This window comes from Capra hircus, chromosome 16 (assembly GCF_001704415.2).
Source record: "Capra hircus breed San Clemente chromosome 16, ASM170441v1, whole genome shotgun sequence".
Lineage (NCBI taxonomy): Eukaryota > Metazoa > Chordata > Mammalia > Artiodactyla > Bovidae > Capra > Capra hircus.
This window is the reverse complement of record NC_030823.1, coordinates 19685937-19699064: the sequence shown is the minus strand read 5'-3', so window position 1 is coordinate 19699064 and position 13128 is coordinate 19685937. Positions and strand designations below refer to the sequence as shown.

At 36.8% G+C, this 13128-nt stretch overlaps 1 protein-coding gene across 1 annotated transcript in view; it reads right to left on the bottom strand.

The window, feature by feature from the left end:
* The window catches only part of SPATA17 (spermatogenesis associated 17), a 203092-nt gene extending 191798 nt beyond the window's left edge, over positions 1-11294 (bottom strand). The window contains exons 1-3 of the mRNA XM_018059937.1: positions 11239-11294; positions 8607-8696; positions 6659-6740 (exon numbers count right to left, since the gene is read on the bottom strand). Coding sequence (XP_017915426.1) covers positions 6659-6740; positions 8607-8696; positions 11239-11294 — 228 coding nt within the window. The remainder of the gene's footprint in view (positions 1-6658; positions 6741-8606; positions 8697-11238) is intronic.

The window sequence follows — 13128 nt, the reverse complement described above, 5'->3', positions numbered from 1 at the left end:
CTTTCACTTTTAACTTTCATGCATTGGAGAAGGAAATGGCAACCCACTCCAGTGTTCTTGCCTGGAGAATCCCAGGGATGGGGATTCTCAGTCCCCGGTGGGCTGCCGTCTATGGGGTCGCACAGAGTCGGACACGACTGAAGCGACTTAGCAGCAGTAGCAGCAGCAGCATATGGATATACAGGGATCAAAAACTGGGAACTTTAGTCCCATCTTTTAAACTCCTTGAGTCTCCATGTCTTTATCTATAAAAAGAAGATAGAACACCTGCATTTTCTACTTGACAGACTATTACTGGAAAATATGAAGCAATGAGTGTAAAACGTTTTTAAACAAGAAAGGCCCTTAAAAGTATAGGAAATTATTTGATAAAAGTCACATTCAGCTCCTACCAATGTTCTGCTAGTCCTCAACCTCTCTCCCGCCACCTATATCGACATCCTCACCATTTCCTGTTACACCATGCACAGTCCCAGTTTCAAACCTTCATTCACGTGGTTCCTAATTGAAATATCCTTGCCTCTCCCCAACCTATAGTTTCCTGATCCCCAGAGGTTCAGCATAAATCTCACCACTTTGACCTTCAGAGATAACATTAACTTCCTACCTGAGTGCTTATTATCTGCCTGTGTGTGTTTGGTGGGGGAGTACCTTTTAAATTGACTTGCCTTTTTAATTAATTTTCTGTATTTAATAGATAATATATTCACATTGTTTAAAATTCAAAACCTACCAAAGGGTTTACAGTAAAAAGTCTATTTCTTATGCTTAGTCCTGAAGTACTCGGTTCTCTTCTCCTCCAGGCAATTAATATCATTTTCCTGTGATCCTTCCTTAGAAAAGCAAATTAAAATCAGTGTCTTTCAGATCATGCCCTCCTGGCTCAGATGACAACAGAGGCCACAAGGAAAGAGACCAACCAATTCTGCTTCCAGTTTCCAAAATAGCTGTACTGTTTGCACCTGTTTTTAGCATACGGGGATTAAAAAGTTTGCTAAATTTTAGTTAAGGGGGAGTTCTATTACAAAAGTTTTAAAATCACTAGTTATAGCATTCATTTTATAACCTAATATATAGTATATGGCATTATTAGTATTATTGTATGCAGCTGTTAGGCAAAAAAAATTATGCAGAATAAATTTAGAAATGGTGGTTTAAAGATAGCTGATATAGGACTATATGTGTGACAATGTATACTAATGTGCGTGACAGGATAATTAACATAGATTCAAACACTATCCATAATTCATGCCCCACTCCCAACTCACAAGAGTAGCAGGTCCTTTTATGCATTTTTGCTTCAGTCAGTTCATATGTGACTGTCCATCCCCAGCTTTGCTCCCCTAAAACCTGAGCTCTGAGAAATCATAGTGATGGGGTGGGGAACATTAATGGGAGAAACATGGACAGAAAAAGAGAAATAATGAAGAAAATATTCCACATGCCTGGGAAAGAGTGGGGCATTAACTTCTTGTAATAATACAACATTTGGCATTCCTTTGCTCCTGAAAAAGTGAAAGAAATTGTTAGTCATTCGGTCATGTCTGACTCTGCAACCCCATGGACTGTAGCCCGCCAGGCTCCTCTGTCCATGGGATTCTCCAGGCAAGAACCCTGGGGTGGGGTGCCATCCCCTTCTCCAGGAGATCTTCCCGATCCAGGTGTCAAATGTGGGTCTTCAGCACAGCAGGCAGATTCTTTACCATCTGAGCCACCAGGGAAGTCTGGGATGTGGCTAAAACTCTAGGGATAAACTTGGTGGCATCTATGGAGGAAACGGGATTCTGAACACCAGGGAAGATACCAGCTCTGGCAAAAATTCCCTTTCCCTTTACGTGGCGGAATTGTCATGGAGTCCTCGAAGGATGAATCCTGAAGGACTGAATACATAAGCCTGGACAATAGATATCTTATGAATGAAGATTGGACAAAGGTGAGGATTTCTGCTCTGGTGGCACTACTTAAGTCTCACAGGACCTCTGTATAAACCCGAGAAGGGAAATCTTCAATAATGATTGAGACTGAACTGCCTACCTACCTCTTCAGGTAAGGGTTTTGGAAGCAAATCAAATTGGGTTTGAACTTTTCTCCACTTACCTCTAACTATGTATCCTTGGGGAAGAAACCATCTCTGGGCCTAAAACTATAAAATGGTGATATTATTCACAGGACTGGCATAGACTTTAGTTGGTATTGTTGTTGTTTAATTGCTAAGTCATGTCTGACTCTTGGGACCCCATGGACTGTAGCATGCTAGGCGCCTCTTCCGTGGGATTTTCTAGGCAAGAATACTGGAGTGGATTCACATTTCCTTTCCCAGGGATTTTTCTGACCCAGGGATTGAACCCATGTCTCCTGCTTGGCAGGTGGATTCTTCACCACTGAGCCACCTGGGGAGCCCTTAGTTGAGGTACACGTTCAGTTCAGTCCCTCAGTTGTGTCCAACTCTTTGCGACCCCATGAATCACAGCACGCCAGGCCTCCCTGTCCATCACCAACTCCTAGAGTTCACTCAGACTCACGTCCATCGAGTCAGTGATGCCATCCAGCCATCTCATCCTCTCTTGTCCCCTTCTGCTCCTGTCCCCAATCCCTCCCAGCATCAGAGTCTTTTCCAATGAGTCAACTCTTCGCATGAGGTGGCCAAAGTCCTGGACTTTCAGCTTTAGCATCATTCCTTCCAAAGAAATCCCAGGGCTGATCTCCATCAGAATGGACTGGTTGGATCTCCTTGCAGTCCGAGGGACTCTCAAGAGTCTTCTCCAACACCACAGTTCAAAAGCATCAATCCTTCGGCACTCAGCCTTCTTCACAGTCCAACTCTCACATCCATACATGACTACTGGAAAAACCATAGCCTTGACTAGACGGACCTTAGTTGGCAAAGTAATGTCTCTGCTTTTCAATATGCTATCTAGGTTGGTCATAACTTTTCTTCCAAGGAGTAAGCGTCTTTTAATTTCATGGCTGCAGTCACCATCTGCAGTGATTTTGGAGCCCCCCAAAATAACGTCTGACACTGTTTCCACTGTTTTCCCATCTATTTGCCATGAAGTGATGGGACCAGATGCCATGATCTTCATTTTCTGAATGTTGAGCTTTAAGCCAACATTTTCACTCTCCTCTTTCACTTTCATCAACAGGCTTTTCAGTTCTTCTTCAATTTCTGTCATAAGGGTGGTATCATCTGCATATCTGAGGTGATTGATATTTCTCCCGGCAATCTTGATTGCAGCTTGTGTTTCTTCCAGTCCAGCGTTTCTCATGATGTACTCTGCATAGAAGTTAAATCAGCAGGTTGACAATATATAGCCTTGACGTACTCCTTTTCCTATTTGGAACCAGCCTGTTGTTCCATGTCCAGTTCTAACTGTTGCTTCCTGACCTGCATATAGGTTTCTCAAGAGACAGGTCAGGTGGTCTGGTATTTCCATCTCTTTCAGAATTTTCCACAGTGTATCGTGATCCACACAGTCAAAGGCTTTGGCATAGTCAATAAAGCAGAAATAGATGTTTTTCTGAAACTCTCTTGCTTTTTTGATGATCCAGCAGATGTTGGCAGTTTGATCTCTGGTTCCTCTGCCTTTTCTAAAACCAGCTTGAACATCAGGGAGTTCACGGTTCACGTATTGCTGAAGCCTGGCTTGGAGAATTTTGAGCATTACTTTACTAGCATGTGAGATGAGTGCAATTGTGCGGTAGTTTGAGCATTCTTAAGTATATAAAATGCTTAGTACAATATTTCACTCTCACTAGTCAGCCAGTAAATGGTAGCTATTTTAATCTCATTTAGTAATTATATGCCAAGATCAGATTATGTTATTTACTGAGATATTTATGTTAGGTACTGTGCACACAATGGCAAAAACAGGTAAATAAGTAAAATAGATATGTTCAAAAACACCGTACAGGTTAACAGATTTAAAAACCATCAAGAACCAATTTAACTGAGGAAAATTTCCATTTTTTTTCAAGAACCCACAGATAATTAGATCCAAATCTGGAGAATAACTTGGTGATCATGCTGAGTGACATTCTTTGTGATTCAGTCGAGACCCTAAAGTAACAAGACAAATTTTCTTGGGTGGCTCATTACTTGAACTTTTAAAGATATTTTTTTCAGCAACTCCAATATCATTAGAACAAATATAGATTCCAAAGTTGAATATTTTGACAACAGTCACTGAAATGTATACATTTTCATATGCTTGATTAAAAGGAGATGTCAATCATTCATAACCATCTGGATGGTGACTTGTGAGTAGAAATAGCAGCATGAAAATTAAGTCGGTAATGTTCAAGGAATGCCATACGTATAAGTATACGCTACAGCCTTGTCTACACAAAGACATAGATCTCATGATGAATGATAATAAATAATGAGGCTAAAGGCGCTCATCATTCCATAGAAAACAACTTAATTTTTGATCATTCTGTTTAAGTAACCTGACTCTATTAAAAATTGATTTGCAGGCGCTCTGACTCACCAAATCTGGAAAAATTTGAGCAGCAAACCAATTAGTGATAATTTATTATAATCCATTAAACAAAATAGGAACTCATGAGTTAAAATTGTTACAAACAAATGAATGAATGAATAAAGAGGAAAAAGTCTCTTTCTTATACGAAAATGCCAACAAGAAAATGTGGAAGAAATGACAAGGTTAGGAAAATCACTATTTGACAAATTTAATAATTCTTACTCTAGTACGAATCATAATGACATGGTAAATCTAGAATAAAAAATTTTGGTGATGAAGAAGATATATACCCAGTCTTAAAACACTGCCTCTTAAGACAAAAATAGCAAATCTATAAGTGTGAGAGAGACTACCTTAAATTATCAAATTTAGCATCAACTGCCATGAGACAAACTGACATCATATGGTTCCTAATATGATGTATTGACATGTATTGTAATATAAAATGTATAACCTCACTAACAATGAAGAAACATAAACCAAAACTGAGGAATAATATAAAAAATAATTATTCTATACTCTTCAAGAATAAAGGTCATGAAAAGCATAGATAGACCAAACACATTAAAGGTAACTATGGAGAAACAACAACTAAATACAATGTGAGACACTGGTTTATTCCCTGGAAAAGATGTGTTTGCTATAAGTTAAATCATTAGGACAATCAGTGAAATATGAATAGAATCTAAAGAACAGACAATTGATTTGTACAGATGTCAGTTTCCTGATTTTGATCATTTTAATATGGTTATGTAGAAAATATCCACTGATGAATTGAGAGGTAAGGGGCACTTTCTATAACTTTGTTTAAATGATTCAAAACAGCAGTGGAAAAAAACACAAAAATACAAATAGAGAGGTAAAAGAAAATTATATAGTATATTTGTACACTTGAATATAAGAATATAGGAGAATTAAGAATAATTCTTAGGAGATGATAGGAGAAATTAAGGATATAGGAGAAATTAAGACTATAGGAAAATTCCTTGTCCTATTTTTGCAACATTTCTATAAATGTGAAATTATTTCAAAATTTAAAAATCACTTTGTAAGTAGCCTTAAATGATGTAAGAGATTAGTGTTCTAGACAAGAAAACCCAGGCTAACAATTCACGACATTAATGAGATATCCTTTTTTTTGTTGCAGACATGTAAGTGAGCTATTCAACCAGGTAAATAAAAAGAATAAAATTTTCCTTGGTATTAGTGGATTCTTAAAATCTGAAGTGACATATATTAATTAACTGGGAATATATAGTATTAAACTGGAACTTAAGAGAATTATAGTATTTAGAGAATCTATCACTAAAATAGGTTCCCCAGTACGGACATCAGATCTACTCTATAAAAACATCACAGTGATTTTAAACCTAGCTGTGAGAGAGATCCAATACTTGTAAAAAATTGTGCCAGCGTCTTTCTTCTAACTTCATTTAAATGCCTCTAATAAAGAATAAATTAAGAAAAAATTTAAACTATTATAGTGGAAAGCATAACAAATCGGAAAATTAGTGAAGGAGGAGAATGATTAGAAACCTCCTCATTTTATATAAAAAAATTATTTTTCCTAATTTCTAAAATCTCTGAACTGAAGTGTAAGTTGACATGTTATCTCATACTTCTGCAAGTCTATTGGTGGGTATAGATGATTGTGTTATGCTATGTTTATTAAGGTAAATCTTCAAAATCTCCCAAGAGTCAATCAAAGGGAACGATAAGGAGCACAGAGAGAAACTGCTTTACATTTTTCCTTTGCAGAATTAATTTGGGGCACTTTAACCAATGTTTACTAACTGTTTGGTGAGCCAGAGATTAGTCTAAATGTTGGTGGACTAAAAATGAACAAGCTAGAATGCTTACTCTGAAAAACCTCACCATCTAGAAAATGGAAAGGATCTTTAACAAATAAGTACATACAAATACATATGCTATAAAGAGTACTTTAACAAAAATAAAATATCTGATATAGTTTGGGTACAAAGAAGTTAGTCATCAATTTTTCACAGAAAAATCAGGAACGTCTTCTCAGAAGTCTCATTCTAAAAATTAAGCTCAATTTTGTTCTCCTACAAATATTATCAGTAACTCTAAAACTACTATAAATGTGACCAGTGTGAATAAATTACAATAAATTATATAATCCAAATGCTAACATATATAAATTTCAGAATATTTACCTTCACAATTGCTTGATATTGTTGTCTGCCTAAGTAACCTCTCCATTGTTTCTGAATAATTGTTGCTACTCTGTGTAAATACCTAGGTAGAAAATATGCTTATTAGTATGCTTTCATTGAAACAATGATATATTTTCAATTTCTGCCTAGAACATTCCTTTCCACATATTCAAGAAATCAAATTCAAAGACAAGTTTATGCGTACTTTTAAAGACAGTATGGAGTTTCTCGAAAAAACTAAAAATATAACTACCATATGATCCAGCAATCCATCCCCGCGTATATATCTGAAGAAAACAACAACACTAATTTTAAAAGATAAATGCACCCTAATATTCATAGCAGTATTACTTGCAATTACCAAGATATGGAAGCAACTTATGTGTTCATCAAAAGATGAATGGATAGAGAAGATACTATATATTTTACATACAAACACACACACACTACAATATTGCTCAGCTATAAAAAAGAATGAAATTTTGCCATTTCCAACAACATGGCTGGAACTGGAGAGTATTATGCTTAGGGAAATTAGTAAGACAGAGAAAGCCTAATACTATATATTATCACTTATACATAGAATCTAAAAAGTAAAACAAGCTAGCGAAAGTTAAAAATAAAAGCAAAAGAAGAATTTCAGACATAGAGAATGAACTAATCAGTGGGGAGAGGGAAGGGGGGAAATAGACAGAGGTAGGGAATTAAGAGGGAATACTATGTATAAAATGGATAAGCTACAGAGATATACTACAGCACAGGGAATATACTCAATGTTTTATAACCACGTGCTGTGCTTAGTTGCTCAGTTGTGTGTGACTCTGCGAACCCTGCCAGGCTCCTTTGTCCAAGGGGATTCTCCAGCAAGAATACTGGAATGGGATGCCGTGCCCTCCTCTAGGGGATCTTCCCAACCCAGGGATCGAATGCAACTTTCCCACATTGAAGGTGGATTCTTCACCTTCTGAGCCACCAGGATGGAATATAATCTATAAAAATTGTGCATCACTATGAAACTAATTGAGTAAATTACTTAAAAAAATAAATCAAAGTAAATTAAGAAGAAGAATATAATGAAAGACTATAACACAGGCCATAGTGACATGTTGAGAAATAAGCCAGGCAATATTGATGTGAATCACTACAAGTACTTTGAAATAATTCCTGAAGTCAAGAAACACTTTCCTTTTTCATACTCATGTTCCTCAGTCTATCCCAAGTAATGTCATTTTAGTCTGTTGAATTAAAAAATACTCTGCTGTCATGTTCCTATTTGGCATAGTGGCCAAAAGAGAAACTTCATCTTCCTCCTTTTACTTCCATGTCTGGCTCCTACTAGTTAATATAAGAAAGACTACAGTATAACCCCTAGCTCACCAGCTGACTTATAATGGACTAGTCATATTCTTTCTCCACCTCACCAAGGGCAATATTTTTCAGAACTGATGAGAAACTGAAGGAAATTTGAGCACTGAAGAACAAGTGGAAAGAGTTAAGATAGGGATCAACTTTGGTCTCTCTGTACTCAGAATGGTATCATTTTGGCACCATTTGTCTTTATTTACCAACATGTTGGAGAGGATTGGAATAGTCTCTGTTTTGTTTCATTTTGCTCTGTTTTTCTTTCCTACCAGTCAATAAATTCATTGCTATAAAAATACAGGTTCAGTCATTTGTCACATCCTATGGAACCTGCAGAAAATAATCTGATCAAGTATACTTAAAACATTGAGAATTTTCCAGCGATATGGTCAACATCATTTAGTATTTTGATACATAAGAAACAAGGAGCAAAAAGAGCTATGTCTTTAAAGGACATCATATAAGTTATTAACTTCATTACAAGTAAAAAAAAATATTTGCAATGAGAACTACATGAATAAATTACATTTTGTAAGGAGTATATTTTTATGGTATATCTGAGGTTTCCATGGAAAAATCAATATACCTGATATATGCTCGAACTTGACATCCTCGAAACCAGCTCTGAATTTTAACTGCTGCATCATTCTCCTTTGTTCGAAATACATCCACAACACTAAAAACAAATTTTTTTAAGCATTTCATTAGTAACTAATATAATTATAAAGCAAATCAACCTGTTAAACTTAATTTTTAACTTATTCCAAAAGGATAATCATAATTCAAATGTTGTTTTAAATGAAATTAAAATGCTAAATTGGAGAAGGAAATGGCAACTCACTCCAGCATTCTTGCCTGGAGAATCCCACGGACAGTGAAGCTTAGTGGCCTACAGTCCATGGAGTCGCAAAGAGTCGGACATGACTGAAGCTACTTAGTACAAAATGCTAAATAAAGAAAATATTTCAGAAACAATGAGCTATGTTTAAAAAATTAACCTTTCTCTGAGACACCACGTGCTTTCAATAGCTTCACTTTTTTTATTTTTATAATCATCTATTTGCAACTAATTAATTTGCCAGTGGTATTTATAAGGAAATTTAGAAAGCAATGTGCTATTTTGTCATTATTTTTAAACATAATTATTTGAATTTATTTTTTTAAATGCCAATACACATATCATGCAAGATTAAAATCCTCACATATTTCACTCACTGCATAAGGTAAATGAATTGCCTCTAAGTAAAATGAATTCATCATTTTGCCTATTGTAGATAGAGTTCTGAGAAGGTCTACTTCAATTATGGAGTCAGGGAGCAGGGTCATAGGCCTCATAAAGAGACAAGAAATTCAGTCTTTAGATTTTACTGACTTACAAGGAAGAAAAAGTTTTACTCAAGACAGATCTCCATATTAATTTTTCAGTCATTACAATTCTCTCCCCATCCCCATTTGATAAGGTCCTATTGCTTATGGAAATTACTATGAAACACAGAGTAATTTCTCTCCTGTAACATTGGCTGGCAAAAATTTAGCACTCTCTGTCTACTGAATAAATAAAGAATTGCTAGTCATTAACTTTTCACTTGTTAAAAAATTCTCTCAAGAATTCTCTCAAGATTATTTTTCATTTTCATTGCTAGATTAAATATATAGATTTTATTGAAAATGAAAGTGTTAATCGGTCAGTCGTGTATGACTCTTTGGGACCCCATGGACTGTAGCTCACCAGGCTCCTCTGTCCATTGGATTCTCCAGGCAAGAATACTGGAGTGGGTAGCCATTCCCTTCTCCAGGAGATCTTCCTGACCCAGGGATCAAACCTGGGTCTTCTGCATTGCAGGTGGATTCTTTACCATCTGAGCCACCAGAGAAGCCCAATAAACTCAGACAATTAGAACAAAAACAGAATGGAAAAAAGAATACTTCAAAAATACTATGAAGTTGACTGAGAAAAAAAAATGGCAATTAAACCATCAGTGACAAAGAGTTAAAGAAACAAGCAGAAGGATTATCTGTCTACTAGATAACCAGGAAGTAGAGTTATCTAGACAGACTAATTGAAAAGGATTTACAAAAGCAGGGAGAAGAACAAAAATTATGCATCAAGTCAGTGACCCAGATGTTGAAAATAGTAGTGAAAAATTATACAAATCAGTATAAGGGTTAGTAGAAGTAAAGCATAAACTGTAAAACATACACAAGAGAATAGCCACTTTATCAGATCAAGAAAGGCATCGAGATAAGACAACTGTTGTTGTTGATGCTGTTGTTGTTTAGTCACTAAGTCGTGTCCAACTCTTTGTGACCCTCATGGACTGTAGCTCTCCAGGCTCCTTGGTCCAAGGGATTTCCCAGGCAAGAATACTGGAGTGGGTTGCCATTTTCTTCTCCAGGGGATCTTCCCAAGCCAAGGTTAGAACCTCCATCTCCTTGCAATAAAATTTACTGGACATAATTGTGTGGTGACATGTTAGATAATTAGGAGTAGGAGAAAAGAAAGTTTGGCTCCAGAGACATAATGGATATAATTCTTTTTTTTTTGGCCACACAATATGTGGGATCCTAGCTCCCCAATCGGCAATCAAACCTGTGCCCTCTGCATTAGAAGCACGGAGTCTTAACCACTGAACCAACAGGAAGTCCCAAAGAATGTCATTCCTAACACCCAACTTTTGTCTTCCAGAGCTGCTTCCTCTAGGGGACTGCATGCCACCTGCTGCACTGAATCTCTGTGAAGAATGCCACTTGCAAACTCCCTGACTATATCTTTCAGGGTATGGACATCTACTCCATTTTAGGATGATGGAGCTGCTGAGGACTCAACAGGAGCCCGCATGCTCTTAGAAACTTGAAGCCTGGGGTGATTATGGGTAAAAGACAGCCAGATGTCTGAACAACTCTGTTAAAAGAAATAAAGAGAACAATAATATCCTGTGCATGCTAAGTTGCTTCAGTCGTGTCTGACTCTTTGCGGCCCTAAGATCTACAGCCCTCCAGGCTCCTCTGTCCATGAGATTCTCCAGGCAAGAATACTGGAGCAGGATGCCATGTCCTCCTCCAAAGAATCTTCCAGACTCAGGGATCAAACCTGCATCTTTTGTGTCTCCTACAATGGCAGGTGGGTTCTTTACCATTAGCGCCACCTGGGAAGCCCAATAATATCTTAAATAAACTAATACATCATGTGCCAGCACTATTCCAACCGTTTTACATACCACTGAGTTAACTCATACATAATTCCTTTCAACACCTCAATGGAGTAAATAAGCATGCTCATTTGACAGAGGAAGATACTGAGACAGAGGTAAGTGTAGTGATATGCCCAAGGTCACATGTTGGTTGGTGTCAGAGTCAAATGTTGATTCTAGGCAATCTGGCTCTTGAGACGGCATTCTTACCCATCACTTTCCCTAAAGGTGAAGAGGAATGATGAGAACAGGAGAAAGGAGGGAAGAAAAAGGAATAAAGAGAAGAAAGAAAAGGCGAGAGGCAAAAATGCATGTGAGCCTTTTCCAAATATAATATTGAAATTTCGTGACATAAAATATCACCAATCTCCTTAAAATTGTAAAATAAAAGATGAAGATGTGAAAAAACACCAACAAAAACCAAAAATTACTCACTATACTAACTACCATGAGAACGCAGTGCAATAGCTTGCTCCCTGGAAGAAAAGCAATGACGAGTCTAGACAGCATACTAAAAAGCAGAGACATTATTTTGCTGACAAAGGTCCATATAGTCAAAGCTATCGTTTTTTCAGTAATCCTGTACAGATGTGAGAGTTGGACCATAAAGAAGACTGGACGCTGAAGAACTGATGCTTTCAAACCGTAATGCTGGAGAAGACTCTTGAGAGTCCCTTGGACTGCAAGAAGATCAAACCAGTCAAACCTAAAGGAAATCAAGTATTCATTGTATTCATTGGAAGGACTAATGCTGAAGCTCCAATACTTTTGCCACCTGATGAGAAGAGCTGACTCATTGGAAAAGACTGATGCTGGGAAAGAATGATGGCAAGAGGAGAAGGGGTGACAGAGGATAAGATGATTGAACGGCATCATTGACTCAATAGGCATGAGTTTGAGCAAACTTCAAGAGACAGTGAAGGACAGGGAAGCCTGGCATGCTGCAGTCCATGGGGTTGCAAAGTGTCGGACATGACTGAGCAACTCAACAACAACAAGGCACTCATGTATGTGGCCAAAAAGAAACAATTTGGTCTTTGAACACATACAGAAAACTTTCACCTACACAAGTTCAAAGTCACAAAACTTCAGAAATGTTTGTTAGAGCTGCACACAGATACACATTGTAGTAAAATTACAATGGAATGGTGAAAATACAGATCTCAGAACAGACATGGAGCAATTTCTAAGACCTGTCGTGTCTTCATACACTGGGAATTCCATAACGGGAAAACTAAAGACCTTGTGCTATTGTTACTACATTTGAAAGAAAGAAAAAAAAGAAGAAACTGAAAAAAAATCAATACAATTGAAGAGCAGCAAAAGACAGCCAATTTACAGAAAAGAAAATACAAGCAACTTTCACTTTTAGAAGCCCTTGACCTGGGTTCTAGGTATATTTTCACTTTGAGACCTATATATAACAAACTCATCTTGTAAATGCCAGTGTATATTTCAGGAAAAATTATATTGAAACAAACACTTCCTTAGAGTTTTGGAAAACGTTCTTTTAGTCAAAAAGCTGAAGGTAGGCATTGATGAATGGTTTCCAATGTTAAATTTTACTGTGAAATGTCATCACTTTTCCAAAAAACATAAGCATATTATATTTTGTTCTGAACAGTGAAGTAGTTAATGTTACTTCCACAAAATATGTTAATTTTCTGTTCCTTTAAGGCAATGTGAAAGAGGAAGTATTACCTTTATATACAAAGCTATTTATTCATAGAATTTTGGTACAACATACATAGAAAAACACATAAAAGATTGAAGTAACAAATGGCATTGAAGTGTCTTTAATAAAGTGAATTTAGAAAACCGTTTTTTTTTTTTCTTTATTTTACTTTATAATACTGTATTGGTTTTGCCATACATTGACATGAATCCACCACGGGTGTACATGCGATCCCAAACATG